Source organism: Lissotriton vulgaris, unplaced genomic scaffold, assembly GCF_964263255.1.
Source record: "Lissotriton vulgaris unplaced genomic scaffold, aLisVul1.2 SCAFFOLD_266, whole genome shotgun sequence".
NCBI lineage: Eukaryota > Metazoa > Chordata > Amphibia > Caudata > Salamandridae > Lissotriton > Lissotriton vulgaris.
In genome coordinates this window covers 156,026-176,298 of record NW_028249712.1, presented here as the reverse complement: position 1 = coordinate 176,298, position 20,273 = coordinate 156,026, and the positions used below count along the sequence as shown (strand labels likewise).

The 20,273-nt window shown below is 42.2% G+C and overlaps 1 protein-coding gene across 2 annotated transcripts in view; it reads right to left on the bottom strand.

The window, feature by feature from the left end:
- Positions 1-2,702: 2,702 nt before the first annotated feature.
- LOC147663498 (nicotinamide N-methyltransferase-like) overlaps positions 2,703-20,273 on the bottom strand; it is a 162,835-nt gene continuing 145,264 nt past the window's right edge. For both annotated transcript variants that reach the window (XM_086950406.1, XM_086950407.1), the window contains exon 3: positions 2,703-3,141. In XM_086950406.1, coding sequence (XP_086806532.1) covers positions 2,703-3,141 — 439 coding nt within the window. The remainder of the gene's footprint in view (positions 3,142-20,273) is intronic.

Genomic DNA, 20,273 nt, shown 5'->3' with positions numbered 1-20,273 from the left:
AAAAACCACCTTCTAGGACCAAAGAGTGAGGTGAGTGTTTCTCCCAACACACTCTGTCCGTTTCTGGAGGGGGAGGATGCACCCAGCAAACGTTCCCAACACGTTTCACATGGATGGGGGAAAAAGAAACATGGAGACTCCTGTGGTGGAAGACAATAATGTCAGGCTGGCAGGGTGCTAGCCAGAGATCATAGGAATGGGCTTACTCACGTCGCACAGGAAGCATATGCTGGGTGCCCCAACAGAGGGTCTAGGCACCCAGCATGGAAAAATAAAGTGCTTTGCAAAGCTGTTTTTGTACAAAAACATTGTGGCTTGAGAAAATGGGAAGCCACTAATCAAACATTTGCTGAAGGGGTCGCAGGAATGCCCTTTAAGCCCCAGTGTGGTTTTGAAAATTAGCAGAATCTGTCTTGTGATGGGGCAGGGACACTACCAACATTTAATAAAGTGTTCTGGGAGTTGTGTTGCAAGGAACACAGCAGCACCCATCTGAGTCCCACATATGTTTTCTCCAAGGTCGCCCTAAGTCTTCCAGGGGGTTGTATATGACTCCAGGAGTGGTTGCAAGCATATTTAAATATTCCTGGAGCTATTGCTCCTATGATCTGGAGTGAAGAGACCCCTGTTGGTTGTTTCTAAAGCTGCAGTTGCAGCATAATAAAAGAAAGACTAGAGTACACATTGAATTGAATTAATAAAACTTTATTAACAATAACAGTATTGGCTGGGGAATGTTATATGGTTAAAAAGTCATGAAAAGATTTCATTGAAAAAAAGAAAGTTAACAGTCAATCATTCATATTTTAATGATGGTCATGTAACATATTTGGAAATTCTATACTGATAACCCCAAGGTTACTAGTGAGCCATCCCAGGGCTTAATGAGTGTCAATGCAAGGTGGTACTATCCATATTGATTTCAACGGTGTGAAACTGGTTTACTTTGCCAAATTTCTGCTTTTATTAATGTAGTGACACCCTGACAAAGCCTGATAAGCTGACTTTTTGACAACGGCAAACCCTTGTATATTGTCCACTGTAGGTGGGTGTTATTGTGGTTATAGGTTTCAAGACTTGATAGGTGTGAAATATGTTTGAGAGTGTCACCCACGTTTTGCCATCTCCCTACTTTTAGATATTTGTTAATTAATATTTAATATGTAGTAGCATGGTTAATAAAGTACTTTTCCTTTTTACAACCAAACTACTTCTCCTGAGTAGGACTTATACTTCTCTGCTTTGCTACCCTGAGAAAGTCAATTGTTACAATGAGTTAATTGCATTCCAGTTAATAGAAAGTTGCAGACTTAATACTTGTGAAGGAATTACATCCTTTGGAGCTAATGACCCAATTTCTTACAGTCATCATATAAGGGGAGTGATACTAGTGGAAGGCAATACAGGCTGGAGACCAGCAAACATATTATTTTGGTGTTTGGTGTTTCTCTAGTGCAGTATTACAGCCCAATTTCCACTTCTGCAGATTAGAAGGAGGGATAGCACATTTCCTCGTTTTCTAAGGTGCGCATTTTAGAATGTGTGCTGTTTCTACCTGCTTTCTCCTGATTTGCTAGGCGAAATTAGTGAACAGAAGAAATGGATAATCACCATGCAATGTGTGCTCTTGGTCTAATCTCCATGTATGCACAACGTTTTGCAAATGAGTTGGGATAATATGTTGGCATGCACTCATTCATAGCAGTTACGTTTATCATTGTGTAAATGCTTCTTCAGCAAGTAATCCTGGCTAGCAAATACCACCATTACAGTAAACAGGGACTCAACAAGTACAGCAACAGAGTTCATCACAAAAACACAGTATAACATATTTGTAACAGCACAACAGTGTGCAAAAAGAACAACCACAACAAAAGATGATAAAAATAGCCACATAACAACAACACAAAATCACAGGAAATCAAAATTGTAAATGTCTGCAGTTGTGTTGGTGTGGTATTGTGCTGCGTTATTTTGTTGAGTGTGTCGTGCTGCGGCAATCTCTTGTACTACCGTTTGCAGTACTGTTGAACTGAGCTGTGATACTCTCCTTTGTTGCTCTTACTCTGGTGTGGTTTTGAACTGAGGTGTTGGGTTTTGTGGTGATGCCGTGCCGGTACTGCAGTCTGCCTACTTAAATGTATACAAATTCTCTTTTCACACATTTGCTTCCATAATGCAATAGTAAAAGTCACACCAAAATTGCCCTCCTTAGCACCAAAGCTACGGAAAGCAGCAGACACTCCTCATGATATTAGACTGCATTTCTATCTCTTCTCGTTCACAAGCATTATCTCAAGCCAAATAGTTTTACATTTCAATAGCATTTTATCTCATCCTAAAGCAAGACCATTAACCTCAATATTTGTTATTGCTGTAGTACCTTATCTTTAAACTCAATGGAAGTTATTATTAAATAGGCTCTAAAAACTATGAACCAAGTTTCAACCTCTGACATGATAATATCTAGAGAAGCGATAATTGTATAGTTTATGCTACTGAGCAAAGCGTAAAAACAACTGATGGGTTTTTATTTTTAAATCGATTTACAGCCATATAAAAATCATGTGAGACGCCTTTTAATTTGATGTTAGATAAATGCAAACAATTTAGTGCGATATTAAGCAAATCTATAAAGCAGTTCACTGAACATCAGCAAGGAAGACTTTTGTTTCAAACTTCTATTTTGGTCCCCTATGGAACTATTCCACGACCTTTACTTTATGTGCAAGAATGAACAACTTACTAGAAAAATCGCAGGTCGAATACAAAGTAGTATTGCATCTAGGAGTGATATGAAATTCTTTAATGATAAAGCCTGAGTCTATCACAGCCTTTTTCACAAATTCTGCCTCCAAGCATAACATTGGGAATTTGAAGGTTCCGACCATGTAAAAGGTACATTTAAGGAAAGCAAACATTACGAGACAACCACCAAGGTTTAGCAGTGATGACATACTTTTCAGGGCCTTGCAATAGGCCATTTCATCCCTGCTCAGAAATTCCAAACAAAATTCACTCAAGATGCAGTCAGCTTGAACACGAAGTCCTGGGGCCACCGGGTAAGATTCAGGAAGTTCGGCTTTCACCACATCTTTTATGACTTTTTTCATTTTCTCTTCTTTCTCTGTCCATATTTCTCTGTAAACCACAATTACATAATATAATTACCGGCATGCCATTTTTCCTTCTTAACTCTTATCCGGGCTACTGTTCAAAATATTTTATTGCAATTTACAGAGATAAAATCAGGAACACAGGTAAAAGGCACCTAGTGGGAGTAGAGATGTTAAAGTCTATGATGTTGAATGGCACAACTAAACTATGCCTTACAAATGGTACATTAAGCAGTGTTTTACTTGTTGAAACAGGGCTGAATTCCATATCACATGGCTTAATTCCAAATGTCTTGTGGGAGTGTTCGTACTGATGCGGCACAGCGTATATGCCACTTATGGTATGTGAAATACACAATAACCACGTATATTCTTTCGAATTTGCCTCGCTTGGAATGGAAGCATTCGTTAAAAAGATCCTTCAAGCAAAACTACTAAGAGGAAGATCTTTGCACGTTATTAAAATATAAATATAGTGGCCTAATTTGTAACTTTTATATCACTCAAAGACAACAGTACCTCGACCTTTACTCAACAAAGAAAAGAAAGATTTAGGTTATTCTATATTCCTTTGCACTGATTCAAAGTATTCACAAAAATAACTTGATGTTTGAGTAAATCTACATGCGTGAAGTTGCTCTTATATTTTTGAGTTACTTTACTTCTTTTGGCTATTCACCAATCACAAGTTGAAATTTACTCACAAGTGTAGACTTCCATGTACCCAGCCCCTGGAATAGGGATTGGAGTCAGTAACAACCTCTAATATATTGGTAAATTTACTACTAGTAGTGATTTTACAACGTGTTTTATATTCCGCACAATTGACGGAGACCTACACAATCAGGAAAGAGATCTTCAAATGAGTGAAAAATTGGTTTGTTGGTTGAGTGAGGTGTTAACCCTCCTCAAGCAACAGCCACAATCCTTATCAGGATGAACCACAAAAGTCACTAAATTAAACTGTGCATAACTCTCCGGGAGCTTGGCACAAAAGCAACTAGGCTTAACTTAGAGGCTATGTGTAAAGTAGGAGCAACACACAATCAGCAATATATTGAAAACACAACACAAGAAAAATCATAAATCAATTAAAAAAATAGAGTACATTTTAAAAAACTATTTGACACCAAAACAGCCATGTAAAAAATTAAAAATCAAACGTTCCACAGGGCCTGATACCCATTTGGGGAAAGATTGCTGAACAGGGTTTGCTGCTATGGAAAAGAATGTCAGTCAGGCCACGAAATCAGCCCTTACTGGTGATACAAGACCTCTGACCTTCTGGTCAGGGACCTGCTCTCGCCCTGAAACTCTGCTCCTAAGTGCCACCGCTCACGCACTGTGCTCTGCTTCCCAGGTGGGTGTTGAGGCCCTCCGCCACCCACAGGCTCCTGTCTATGCCTCATCCCTGGTGGTCCAGTTGGGGAGCATTGCTCTTCTGCTGGCCCTTCCTGCTGCCCCGTGGCCCCTCCCCCTGCCGGTTCCCGCCTCCTGCCTCCCGCATCCCAGCTGCTCTTCCCTCCCCCTCCTCTACTTAATGGCAGCCGCTGCGCGGTCGCACCCAAGGCACTTCAAAGGCAAGCCTGTCTGCTCCCAACCACGACCAGCACCAGGAATCCTGGATCTATGACCCTCCACTGCTACAACTCCGCCGCCCTCCTCACACTCAACCCCAGAAGAAACAACAACTGCCAGAGATCGACGCCGAACACCACCCAAGTTCTCCTACCTACACTGCCGACAATCCTTCATCATCAACAGCCCACCCACAATCACTGAAGCCACGTCGAACTCCTGCATCACCAAAGCCCTGACGTGCATACTCCTCAACATGCGCTCTCTCCACAAACACGACACGTTGATCTGGGACCTGCTCAACACCATTTCACCAGACATCACCTTCTTCACGGAAACATGGACCAACGCCACCTCTGCCCCGACACTGCCACCGCCATCCCAGACAGATACAAGATCCAAAGAAAGGACCGCCCCAACAACCAAGGAGGAGGACTCACCATCGCACATAAGAGCTCCCTTCAACTCTCCACCTTCAGCACAAACGACCCCCTCTCCAACACAGAGCACCTCCACTTCCAGATCCAAACCAGCCGCAGAACAATGCTGCAAGGGGCCCTTGTCTGCAGATCCCTGACCATCACACCTTCTCTGCCACCACCATTGCTGACTTTGTCGCACCCCACGCCATCTCCTCCATGGACTACATACTTATAAGAGACCTGACCTTCCACCTCGACAACTGCAGCAACACCGACTCCACCACCCTCCTTGACAACCTGGAGAACCTCAGACTGAAGCAGCTCGTCACAACCCCCACCTACAGAGCCAGACACACCCTCGACCCCATATTCGCAGGAGGGACTAACATACACTTCAGCCACACAATGCAGCCCCTCTGGACAGACCACCACTGCATAAACTTCACCTTCATCACCACCACCGCACCCAAACGTGCTCCTTGCCTGCCACAAAGGAACTGGAGCAAGATCACAGAGGAACACCTCAACACCACCCTCCTCCATGACCCCCCCTCTGCCATGACCAACGCCAACTCCAGAGCCAAAGAACTACACCGCTGGATCGCCAGCTGACAAGCTCACACCCCTCTGTCACCCTGTCAAACAATGCCCCATGAAGGCCGCCTGGTTCACCACCTACCTCCAAGAAGCCAGGCACTCCTGCAGACACCTTGAGAAGCTCTGGTGAAACAGGAAGACCATCGAAGACCAGAACAATCACAGGAATGCCATGAATGAATATCACCAGCGCCTAAGAGCCCCCAAGTGGACCTTTATCAAGAACAAAATCCATACCAACGCAAGTAACACAAAATAACTCTTCAACATCATATAGCAGTTCACCAAACCCCCCTGCGAAGCCACGGACATCTCACCATCTCAGGATCTCTGCAACAAGCTCAGCTCCTAACTTCCACCTGAAAATCAATGCCCTCTCCGACAACTTCAGCGAACAGACTCCAAACACCACGCCCTCTCCACCACCGACAACCAGCCGACCATCACCACCTGGAAACCTGCCACCACTGAAGACACCACCATGACCATGAAAAACACCCACTCAGTAGCCCCCACTGACCCCTGCCCACCCCACATCTACCACAGAGCCACTGCAGCAATAGCACCCGAACTAGGCCGGACCATCAACGCCTCCCTCTAATCTGGCATCGTCCCTGATGACTGGAAGCAGGCAGAGGTCAAGCCCCTCCTCAAGAAACCCTTGGCCGATCTGACGCACCTGAAAAACTACCGGTCCATCTCTCTCCTTCTCTTCGCAGCCAAAGTCACAGAGAGATTTATCAATGCCCAGCTGACCACCTTCATCGAAGAGAACGCCATCCTCGACTCGAGTCCGGATTTCGTAGCAACCACAGCACCAAGACCAACCTCCTTGCAGCCACAGATGACATCCGCATGCTACTCGACCAGGGCCACAATGTGGCCCTCATTGTACTAGACCTCTCTGCAGCCTTGAACGACGTCTCATACTGCACTCTCGCAGCCAGACTCCATGAGGTCGGTATATGAGAAACTGCCCTCGACTGAATCCGTTCCTTTCTCTCTGGCAGAACCCAAATGATCAGACTCCCTCACTTCCTCTTTGAACCTACAAAGATCAGCTGTGGTCTCGCTCAGCCCCACGCTCTTCAACATCTACATGGCCCCCCCTCGCCACCATCCTCAGACAGCATGGGCTCAGCATAGAATATTACGCAGACGATACCCAATTCAATCTCTCTCACGAAGACCCCAGACTCAGCTTCCATGAAGGAATGAAACATGTTGCAGCCTGAATGGGTAACAGCTGCTTAAAACTGGACTCATAGAAGACAGAGGTCCTCGTCCTCGGACCCTCCCCCACTGTGTGGGACAGCTCCTGGTGACCCCCTTCCCTCAGAAACCCACCCACCCCGGCGGAACACGCCTGGAACCTCGGCATCATTCTAGACTCCTCTTTCACCTTGACCCGCCAAATCAACGCCGTCGCCTCCACCTGCTTCAACTCCCTCTGAATCCTCCGCAAGACCTTCAAGTGGATCACCCCTGAATGCAGCAAAGCCGTCACCCACACACTCGTAAGCAGCAGACTGGACTACGGCAACTCCCGATTTGCCTGCATCAACAAAACACGTTACACAAGCTCCAAACCATCCAGCACACCTCTGCCAGACTCGTCCTTGGAACCCCACGACACAAGCACATGACCCAGCACCTACGAGACCTTCACTGGCACCCCATCAAGCAGAGAGTAACCTTCAAGCTACTCACCCACACCTACAAATCCCTCCATAACATCGGACCCAAATACCTCAGCAAAAGAGTCTTCTTCAACGTACCCAAAAGGAACCTCTGCTCCGCCGACCTCGCCCTGGCAGAGATCCCACGCATCCGCAGATCCCGAGCAGGCAGAATTACCTTCTCCTAAGTCGCAGCTAAGACCTGGAACAGGCTCCCAGTCAACATCAGAAGCTTCCCCACTCTGAACACCTTCAGAAAGGGCCTCAAGACCCGGTTCTTCAAATGATCTGGAGCTGAACCCCCCCCCTATCCCCCCAGCACCTTGAGACCCTCACGTGTGAGTAGCGCACTTTATAAACCCCCGAATGATTGATGGATTGATGCACCTTGGGCAGATGTACAGGCAGGTTGGTCTTGGTCTCCTCTTGGTTCTCACAGTAGTTTTTAGTCAAAACATTTTTCACGTCCCAAGTTTGAGATTTGGGGTATCTAGGCACCTCTAACACCATAACGAAGAGTCCAGACCCGAAGGGCACCACTCGGGGGAGGGGGGGAGAGAGAACTCACTGAGGTTGTGTCCAGGTGTCAGTTCAGGATGGTTGAAGACTTTTCTGTTCCTGAGGCGCTGATCAGGAGGCCAGCCGACTAGCCCTTGAGTCTCTCTGGTAGCCCTGGGGTAAAGCAGTGGGACAGGGCTCAAGAAGTAGAGCAAACCTGTGAGGGTTCAAGAGAGACAGGCCAGAGGCAGCAACGCAGTTCTTCCATGCATAGCAAAGCAGTCTTGTGTCATACACAGCAGGCTACAGGAGTGGGCAGTTCTCTGAGAGTTCTTCCGCAGGTCCTAAAAGTGAACTGAAGGGTGGGTCACAGGGTCACATTTTTCTACCTTGTGCCTTCTTTGAAGTAGGAAATGTTTCTAGAGAATACCCTTTGTAGTGCTTGACGCTTTCTGCTTTCCTTGCCTTTGCTCCACAAGGCTGAATGAACAATGCAGGGGTGACAAGGCCTTTGTGTGAAGGCAGGACACAGCCTATTGATTTGCAAGTGGGGCTATGCCCAGCTCTGTCGCCCCCCCATCCTGACACGCTCTGTCGCCCCCCCATCCTTACACACATACCTAATCCTTTTATTGTATAGCTAATCAAAGTTCAACTGCCAACTTCACCCATTCATGTGACCCAGTAACAGGCTGCAGGCACCCAATAGTTATGGCAGGAAAATGTTGTAGCTTAAAATCTGACTTTACTAATGATAAATGTTTAGCTGTTCCCAATAAAGAAGTTAACACTTAATCACTAAACACTAAATCAGGGAGCCTTATTTATAATCACTTAACACTCATGTTCAGTATCTGTGCCCTAAGCCGAAAGTGTCAACCACCTTTTCTTAGGTAAGGTCAATGCACCTTGTTGAATGCTTTCTCTGAGTTGGCAGAGAAGAGCAAATAATCCATTTTGGCCCTCTGTACCTTGTTGAGGAGATGAAATACTATTTTTATAGTTATCACAGTCCCCTTTCCCTAGAGTAAATCATGCCTGTGTTGTGTAGTTTCTACTCTATGGTATGAACTGCGCATTTGTGGACAGCATAACCATTGAAATTGTGCCAGGCTGATTATATGCACCCCCTCAGGATATGTTGTCATACAGGCCAGATAGCTTACAGTGCCACCATAAGTACAACTACACCAAGGTGGGTAGCAAATTGCTCTGGCAACCACTGAACATGACAACCCTGATCCCCCCAGGAATCATGATAATAGATCTAGAACCTTTTGCTCAGTCACTCTTGCTCTCATATTTTCATAGCAGTACAGAAGGAATACACAGAGGAAAGTTTTCAATGTTTATTGAACCAACGTGATTTTTGTATAGAAAATATCTTCCGCAATGGTCAATAGACAGAAGCAGATGAAAGTTATGAGAATTACCAAGACAGTAAACAGAATAAAAAGTTTCACCATTGTAATAAGACAATCTATATATGCAAGCATATAAAACAATATAGAAAATTGAACATACTCCTATTATGCAGTCCCTATCCTAGGGCGTATGTGTGTTCTGCCACGAATCTCTGTACTGACTGATCCAACGCCAGTTACCTGAAGGGAAAGAATGTAAATCCCCATCTTGGTCTCGAGCTGGGCACCATTACAGAGATATCAGCAAGCTGCTGGGCCAAAGTTTCAGAATGTAGAGACTTCACCAATGACAAAAAAGCGCTCCTCTAACTAAATCCAGAAATGCTTATTTATTTATGATAAAGAGCATCCTTGCGATACCTGTGCAAGCCAGCCTAATTATGGTCTATACATATCCATGTCGCCCTGTGGATGAAAAATAGACCCACTTTTGCAGAATAGGTCTAGCGGCCTCGTACATGTTGTTCAAAGAGTCATGATAATGGTCTTGTGAAGTGGGATCTGTAAACGAAGCAGTTTCAGAGAAACAAATCCAACATTGTTGCGCAGGCAAAAGTGTGTAAAAGGTTGCTGTGTTAAATGAAAGGCAACTTAAGAAGCATGTTCATGGTAAACAAAGGCAGCATTTCTACATGGGCGCAACTAGAACACATAACTCCATTGACAGGCAATATTTTGATTCTTGGTTTCTCCTACCACTTTCAAGATCAGGATTTGCTATTGCATCATTTTGTCCGGTAGTTAAACTTACACAATTCTCCAGGGCCAGTGGTTTCAGAAAAATAGAATTCAAAGCACTTTAGTTTTTACATTCAGTGAGAGAATAGAGCTGTTCTAAATCCCTCAACTTTGAGCATGGATTCCGCAAAGTGAAATATTAGATTTTGCTCCAATGTCTTCAAATCTGTGAGTCTGGTCACAAGTATTAGGCATATTTTGAAACTGATCATGCAATACAATTTAGAAGCCAAGTCACTTTTCTTCTCCCATATGCCACGAAATTTCTTACTTTCTTTCTTTTTCTGATTAATCAGTGGAGAGTGCATTTCAGCCTATGGCTATTCTAGGCATACCTGAGCAGATGGGCAAGAGGGGTGGCCCAGTAATGTGTCTTTTGGTCTCAGACTGGCCTTTCTTGGCCCAGTTTTCACCTGGGAAATGAACACAATTTGAGGCATTTTCCTAGCCACACTTAACACGTCCCATGTCACTGTTCACTTTCTTTTAATACCATGCACTGGCTTCTTGAATAAAAATAGTTTATCGTCAAGTTTAATGTTTTTTAGATCACCTCTCACCACCTCACGGGCCAGCACTCCGCTTTAGAAGTGCATCCCTGTCTTCAGGTGTATGCCCGCCCTCTATCAAATGAAGTTTTTAGAGGGCGAGGACAACCTATGATGAAGCATGATACCGGGTGGTGTGTGAGGCCAGTCTGTCACTTTTTGCGAGATGCCCCTACTGGTAATGCACCTCAATAGAAATCTGTAGGATATTGTAGGGACCCAAACAAGGGGCAGCCCATTTTGTGTATATATTTTCCTAGCCTCACCATATCCTGTGTAGCAAGCAGGATTTTGTACCTGTAAGTCCTGGGTCTGCCACTCACTCCAGCAGCAATTAGTGAGGTGTCCTGCGCTGCGGGGAAGTGAAGGCAATTTGAAACTTTTCCTGGTGCCACCTCTTCCTGTGTAACCCAGTGGCAAGGGAGCTGCCCCAGGACTGGTTTGGACTGGCCATAATTGTTTGTTTGGAGTGACCACAAGGGATGCTTTACCCATTTCTACAGCCACACTTTTGGGGGACTAGGACCATCCTGCCAAGACAATCCAATGAAGAGACTTTACTGCTGTGCCAAAGATCCAGGTTTCCCCTGCTATATTCTTCTTGCAAGCAGCAAACCTAATCCAGCAGGACCTCACAGCGAAGTTGTTCAGCCTTGTGGGGCCCTCTCAGCTGTTGCCTGCAACTGTTCCTTCACTGAGGATTTTTGACTTCCATCTTAGAGACTAAGTCTAATGGTAAAACTGTTTACTGGCAAGAACCTGGATCCTGTTTCTAACAAATTCTCAATCATTTGTTAACCTCAAACCTTACCCTTCAATCAGATGACCTTGGTTAGAACCTAATGCTTTTTGGCACTGCTCTATTATGGACAGTAAACTTTAAAAATTCACATTTCTGGTTCTACTTATTGGATTTTTGTCATTGTTATGTAATTTTAATGGGATTATGTTTGTTGCGAATTCACTTTATTGCTGTTTGAGTGCTGCATACATATTTTACACAATGCTGATAAATTTTGCCTGGCTGCTTTTGTGCAAAGGTACCAGAGGGTTAAGCACAGGCTTACTAAGTGACTTTTGTAGTTCATTCTGACAAGGATTGTGGTTAATATTTGAGGTAGGTTCCCCCCCCCCCCACACCCACCCGACTAAATCTCCAATTTCTTACTCTTTTCACCTGGGTCCATACCCTACCATTGAAAAATGTGTAAGCTGTAGTAACCAGAGGTTTGATAAAACCTTTGAAAACAGGAAAGGTACAAAAACTAGGAGGGTGAAGCAAGACCTGCAGAAATAATTAAATATAGAACAAGTAGAGAATGTGGTAGGCTCTCAATTATCAAACTTATCTGGAGTATACTGTTACTGTAATGTAGTTGGAAATAATCTATTTAAGCTATCTACACTTACTGAGAAAATTGATCAAAACAGAGAAAAGCCCGTATGAAGAGAACTGTCAGTTCTACTGAGTGCAGTGCAAGCTGATAGAGATATGTCTCAGCCTGCAACAGGTATACTTTAGACCTGTGTGAAATTTTAATTATGCAGGAGTAATTTGAGTAATTTCCACAATTTCAGACTACACTTCAGATGCAAAATTACTGGAAATTTCACAATTAGTCAGTTTGCATAAATATTGAGTAATGTGGCACAAAAGTCCTAGTTATTAAGCGTTATTGACTGATGGCTGCTGCTGTTCATATTCTGTTGTGATTAGCTCAATTTTTTTACCGGAAAATGGCTCCAACGTCCATTTTGGATGCAATGGTACAATTCTGGCTATGAAAATAGTGCTAGATGTAGGGCTCTGGTCATCCCATAGTTTAGTATATTCTCACATATGTTGGTGTCATTTGGTGTAATTAAAGTACAGCAAATTGTACACCAATCGCTAGGAGATGTGATGTCAATGTCGACATCTGTACTGGTGGACATAATTTACTTTAAATTCCCAAGAACATGCCAAGGATTTATTTAAGGTACTGCAAGGCTTTTTAGAAAATGAGTGTATTCCAATCACTCAATTGTTTGGAATCAGATATTCCTGGGAACATAAATGTGGTAATTACAACTATTCATCAAGAAGTGACATTGATTCAGAGCGATTTGTGTATCCAACTATACCAGATTAGAAATAAGTGTAATTCAATAAATGACTGAGCGAAATCTGTGCTGAATAATTTATGTCCAAACTGTGGAGAAGAAGTAGTATTGACTTTACATATTAGGAAAAGGAGGTAATATGCTGTCTTGATACTGCACAGATATGGAGCTGATGGCACATAACTTAATGCTGATCTCACAAACTTTAAAATTGATCAGGTATCAAAGGGTGGGGTAACATATACCACTGGTGGTATCATTTTACATGAGGGTCCGAACATCAGATCAGGTTACTACACAGTCTCTTTAAAGACTAGGTCTGGATAGTCTCAATGTAACAACACTTGTCTTACATTTAGAAACAGATTACCAAGTCTCCTACTTCTGTAACAAAAATTCTAGAAAATATATAGTAGTCTGCTTTACACTTAGTATTATATTGAGAGTTATTCAGAATGTTTTGAGTCAAGAAGATGTAAATGAGTCACCACTCTTGCAAGGACGCACAACAACAAACTTCCACCACCTTTACTCTTATAAAACAACTATATACATGCTGACATAAAAGAACATTAAATAATAATTAAAGGTATCCTCCCCAAAAAATGGAATACCTAAAATGGTCTTGCTAGGCAGCATGATGATATTAGGAGCAACATCCGAATTAGAGTCTAATTTTGTTTTACACTACGTATGGGCTTTTTAAGAAACATTTTACTTTTTGTACACATGTATTAAACAGATAGAGGAACTGATGGCTGATAGATAGTAATGTGCAGTATCTACTCTTTACAGTTTATAGTCTGATATGAACAGTTATTATGTTGTTTTATTAATTCAAAAGATTATTCTCCTTATAGTTCAGGGATGTCAATCATTACATTGAAATGTTAGAAGTTTTAAACATGTAATGGTTCTTATAAATGGCATATGAATTTATTCATAAAAATGGCATAGTCTAAACAACAAATAATTGTTTTATGTATTATCAATATGTCGATTATTACTATCAGACTATTTTACAAAAACTGTTCCTTTAGATGATCAAGCCCATACTATGGATGCCCTCTTTTTTCTGTAAAAGATTTCACGGAAGTCCTACTTTTTCAAACAAGCACAGCCCAGTAGGTGAACAAGTCAGTACTGGCTAGTGCCTTCACTTTGTACTGAACTCATGACAGAGAATACACTCCCTTTATACATGCAAGCCCCATCACTTAGTCATATCCATACTACCCACACTCTGCTCCTTGTTCAAATATCTTTATGGAGACATATTCTCTACAAACACTTAATGTTTTTTTGGTGGCCAAGTTGCTAATGCACAAACCATTTGCCTCAAGAGGCTCAAGAATTATTGGATGGGCAAGGCCTTAGCATGCAGTGTTTGCCTTTTACAGAGGTGTTCTCAGAGAGGTGCCTCAGTTCAGACATCCAATCCTCAATATATGGTAAATGCAGTATTATGCACCATATTCATCTTGTAGAGAAGTGGACAATGAATTGTATAGGGTTGTTGTTAAAAATATATTGTGATAAAATGCAAATAACAAGTTTTGAATGCCTCATCATGATATTTTATATTTTTGACTACAGAGAAGAATTGAACGAACAACAACTACAGAAGAGGAAATCATGTTTTAAACATGTATATTGAAACAAGTTAATATAATATAAGACCTTCAGTATTTGAATTAAGATGACAGTCTATGCTTAAAAATTAATGAGAAATCAGCAAATCTGCACTAACAAGAAGAACATATAAAGTACAATTAAGGTGAAATTGGTATGTAATAGTGTACTGCTGCTTTAAGTTTTCTGATGAATGATATAATGTGCTTTACAGGATATGCTTCTAATATGCACAAATTTTGCCCGGACAGGGCAGTACCACAAAAAACTTTACAATGCACATCATTTGCCCTGTACAGAGGTCTTTACAGATAGGCCAGTTTTTTTCCAAGCCCTATTATGCACAGCCTTCGCTTTGTAGAGAGGTCTTTGGTGACAGGCTAGTTGCTTACTAACCTCTACTACACAAAGCCTTTGCCCTGTATAGAGGTCTTTGTAGACAGACCAAAGCCTAGTATACATAGCCTTCACCCTATAAAAAGGTGTTTGTGGACATGACAGTCACTCACTAAACCTTACTACATGCATCTTTGCCCTGTGTAGAGAGAGGTCTTTACAGACAGGCTGTACCTTTCCAAACCCTATCACACTCAGCCTTTGCACTGTAGAGAGGTCTTTGTGGGCAGGCCAGTCCCTTACTAAACTCTATTACGCACAGGGCCTTGTTCACACACTGCAATTTGTTATGTATTTTTAGTGCTACAGTGGTACTACAAAACTTACTACAAAGTGATATTTACAAAATTATCTTTTGTAGTAACTTACACTTTTGAGTAAGATTAATACTTGTTGGTGTTCAAAAACTGCATGTTTGTATTAACTTTCGCTTTTGTAGTACTGTACACTTTTGTTATTTTCTATTGGAGTGTGTTGTACTACCAGTGGTTGGCTATGTGTAGTCCTAGACTTACTAGAAAACTGTAATCTACTACTTAAGTGCAGTTTGTGAATACCTAAAAGGGTAAACTTACTCAAAGTGTAAACCTAATGAAAAGTGTAAGTTATCTTTGTGAATCAGGCCCATAGTGTTCACTCTGTACAGCGGTATTTGTGAGCAGGCCAGACCCTCAGCAAACCTTGCTACTCACAGCTATCATCTTGTACACACACATAAGTGCTCACACACACACACACATGCTCTGATGTAAGACACACATACACCAAAACCACTCTTGTTGACACTTACACAAACGCATATCCTCATAGTCATAAACATATACCACACATTCATACTTTGACATACACTTAAGACACACATGCACACTCACCCATACACACCCTCACACACATATACAGGCACACACTATCACAAACCCAAGCAGATAGGAACACACTTTTGTGGTAGCACATACACACATACTCACACACATATACTCGGACATACACACACACACACACTTTCGAACACACAGCTAAATACACACTCTGACATACACACACCCACATACACTCATACATATACATACCTACACAGATATAGCCTGACACAGTAACACACAGATGCACAGACACACACACACTCACATACACACTTGCACGCACACACACAGCCTTTTGCAGACTATTTACATATAGAAACATAAAGATGCATGTCAAACAACATGATTTATTTCTACTTCTGAACTAAAACAGGTGGTTTTTATAAGAGATTTTCTTTTTGTTTTTCAACTTTTTTGTCATCTCTGAAAAATGTGATTTAAATTAAACTGCAAAAAGAGTATCAAAACATGCAGGTTATTATGGAAAATCTTTTTTTACTCCGTGGGACATTTCTGCTCCCTAATACGTTTGTTGCACAAGGAGGTTGACTGCTCTCTAACTACAACAATAGGCTTGCACATTCCAAAGTATATAACCATCCTTTTTTGGTTTCACAAGTTAATTTCCTGTCCCTAATCCAAATCCTCTGTGGTAACAGATTCCCAGGAGCCACAGTTACTGTATACTAAGTTGATGGCTGTTCCCTAGCTTGTTTTCTTTGGGCTCGAGCTAGGTATCATGTGTCAATGGTTCACATCGGTTTCTACAAGCCTGTGGTACATAGCAATGTTTTTCTAACTATTTCCCCAGCAGAATTGTTTGTGGCAGATGTTGCACTCCACTACTATGTCTACCACATTTTCTTACTGAATGGAATCTTGAAGAACTTTCACACCAGGGATTCATTCTTTGGCAGATGAATCTTTTGCTCCTCTTCCTCCACCAGGACCACTCTCTTCTCGCCTGATGTCATTTTAACACTCCCTTTCCAAATTACAAAACAATTGTCAAAATAAAATGAGACAGGCTCAGCACATCAACTGGCAACAGCGAAGCTCTCTATCAAAATGATTTTCAAAGGGGTGGTAATCCTGTAAATGAAGAGAGAGACAGTGATTTTAACCACTCAAAATTGGTGTATGGGCGTGTCATCAGTTTTGTGGACCTCTTGCAATACACCATTAGGACAGCAAAAATAAAAAAAGACAATATTTACACAAAACTCTTAGGAGATCTTCATACGCTGTCCCAGATATTAAACCTCTAAGCCTGCACTTTAATAAAAATGATTCTTTCATAGTAAAAACAACTTTTTAGATATTACGGCAGTCTCCTAGTATGATCGCAAGACTCAGAGCAAGAAGTAATATCCACTCAAAGTTCCTCTGGGGGCTTTTTATTGGCTATGTGATAGGTGAGATTCTTGTGATATGTTTGTGAGAGAACTAATGGACCTTGGAAAGGCCAACAAAAAAAACACAACAATATTTCATAATTTGTTTTATTTATTACAAATTAAAATAATGTCATTGTAAAATTAAATTAGAAAATACTTTACAACAATAACAAGAATCCAGTGAAAAAACTTTGGCACAGTAATAACATCTTACTTTATGGCAATAAAACCTCTGAAATTCACTGTAAAAAACCACAGAGGTGAATGTGAAGTTATTGGTAGGGCTAGAAAACAAAACGTAACTTTTGTTAAACAAAACGTCCCTGGAAAGTCACTCAAAAACTAAAGGTTAAAGGAATGTTATAGTTAGGTGAAAAGTTCAGTCAAAATAAGATTTTTTAAACTTAAAAAAACACTGACGTTCGCCAGTTATAGCTCTACAAATTAGCTATAATCACTGATTATGACTTCACATATAACATCATTCATTACATGTTGAATTTCATCATTGATGACATCACTGATGGCATCATTCAAACTACTACTGTTAAATGTATTCTTCAAGTCAGTACAGTATCTCAAAAATGTATGTAAGTAGTAAATGGTCCATAATTATGTAAAGCATAAATTACATGAACATTACTAGGCACAGTCTTCAACCTGTGTCCAATTGTTCACAGAGAGCACACTCTCTCCAGACACCTAAGCTTCATTAAGTAGCCACATTACTACTACATACAGTCTTTACCCTAAACCCAACTATTGACACAGACTTTCCTCTATCCAGTCACCCAAACACTGTTAGAAGTTAAAGCCTCTACTACACATACTCTCCACCCTTTGATCAACCTTTCAGGGAAAGCCCACTATTTCCAGACTCTCAAGGCCCGTTCGTTCGTCAAACACCTACTACACATATGTACCACGCTGTGCTGAAATTTTCACAGAAAGTTCCCTACCTCCAGATTCTCAAAACCTGTTATGCAGTCAAGCCCTTACTAGGCAATCGCTGTGTCCCATGGACAACTCTTTATGGAGAGCCCACTCCCTTTACACATCCAAACTCAGGGGCTTATTAGGATTGCGGATTTTCTGCATCCTCTGGGCCGGTGGAAGCCACCCCCGGCCTGGAGGATGCGTAAAATCTGCAGAGGACCCACCAAAGACCCACCGCCACATTAGGATGGCTGGTGGGTCCTGGTTTCCGTCCGCAGCTTTTCCGCCGCGGTTGGCTTACAACCGCGGCGGAAAAGCACTAATATGGTGACAGTGTCTCTCAGACACCGTCAGCCAGATTAGGATGGGCTCTGATACATGCTTTTCCACGGCGGGTTTTCCGCCGTGGAAAAGCATGTGGAACTTCACTGCAGGGGCCCGTTGCGGGCGCCCTAGGTGAAGGGGGGGCGTGGGGGGTGCAGATGGGGGGTCCTATGGTACCCCCCAGCATTTGTATGCAGAAAGCGGCAGGCACCGCACAGTGCCTGCCACTTTCTACATACAAATGCAATGTGTGCATTTTTAACACTGCTGCGGGTGCAGCTTGAAGCCGCACCCGCCGCAATGTTAAAAATAGAGGATGTGACCGCCAGAGTGGTGGTCACATCCTAATTGCACAGGAGGGAACTCCGCATGCCATGCGGAGGTTCCCTCCTGCTCTGGGATTTAAGTTTTACAGCTTTAATTCAGTCAAAATGGCTAAAACGGTCCACATTTGTGTCAGAAATAAGAAATGTAGTACTCTAGTTGTTTATTAGAACTCTGTAGGAGGCTGCAGTAGCACACTGGGGAAACAAGTGACTGGGTTCAGCTGCTGCTGGACGTACACGTTTTACACAGTATTTCAGACTTTTCTTCTTACATGGCTGAGGAAGACAGTGTGAATTTACAGAAAATATGTTCCTGTTTTTGTTTCTAGATCTCCTAAAAAAATCATTAGAGAAAACAGTTTTCCCTCAGGCATGGTTGACCAAATCCCAGCAAAGGATCAGCATTGTACAAAGGGTAAAAACACCTTAAAATATGCCACAATTCTTAAAATTATTATGGCACCACCAACAAATAATTTATATTGTGACTACAATCTGTTATCACCTTTTTTAGGTGCTCCCTTGGTGACCCTCATAAACAGGCTTTCTCTACAATGCATTTCAGTGAGAGCAATGTCCCAGAGTCCTGAAATATCTATCAGAATGAGTTGTGGCCAGCCAATCAAGTGGAGGGGGGCTCTTTTGGACCCCCAACATGGTCTTTGTGGCGAGGGTGAGCCAAACCTGCCGTCGTATATGTTCTTTTGATTAATTTTCACAAAACAGGGACAATATTCCTGAGTCCTTCAATGGGAGCCACAAGATATTCTCCAAGTTGTGACCAACCAGTCAGTGTTGACTAGTCCCATTTAAAGTGGCAAATTAGAGCATATTTGGACATGTCCTGTGCAGATCTCTAATTTCAAAACCTTAGGTCCTCAAACATTCCTGAACAGATTTATGCAATTCAGAAAAAAACACAGTTTCTCACTAAAGAGCAAGCTTTCTGCCAAATTTGTTGTCATTCAGTTCATCCTTTTTTTCTGTGTTGTTGTCTAAAATTTCCTATTGCAGTTGCATGGGAAAATGCTGTTTTGGATCCCCCCTTTTTTCCTGTCCCCCACTTGATGGATCCCTCTTAAACTTGCTATGAAGGAGCTGATTTAGATTAACTATTTTTGGAAACTTTAGAGGAAATTCATCAAACGGCAAAAAAACAGCTGAGCAGAATTACATCAAATATTGCCGAAAGATAGATCTTTCATCAGAAAGTGCCCTTTTCATGATTTAAAGTAAATCTGTTATTCTGTTTTTGAGAAATTAATCTTCAAAATGTATATGTCTGGACAATTGGGAATGCAGGAGTCCAGCAGGAACTCTGCTGGCATGCAACTTTAAATGATAGAGCAATCTGATTGGGTAAGGGGACTTTTTCACACACCTACTGCCTCGCTCCTGCGGGAGTGAAAAGTGCTTGCAATTTCAGTTGGAGCCCAAGTTCTGATTCGCTGGCCACAACATGAAGAGAAATGTTGCGGCAGCCATTACAGGACATGTTGATTTAACCACTCTGTTCTGAAAATAATATAGTAGGATATAAGAGTGCATGGTAGGGGTACCTTGACTCCTTGGACCATGTGGGTGGCTCCTGGGGTCAAATTAAAATATTTATTTGGGAGGCATTGGGATCTTTAGGGAGTCGTGCAACTTCCGGGACTCTTGCTTGAGTACCACAGGATTGGGAAAATAAATTTTG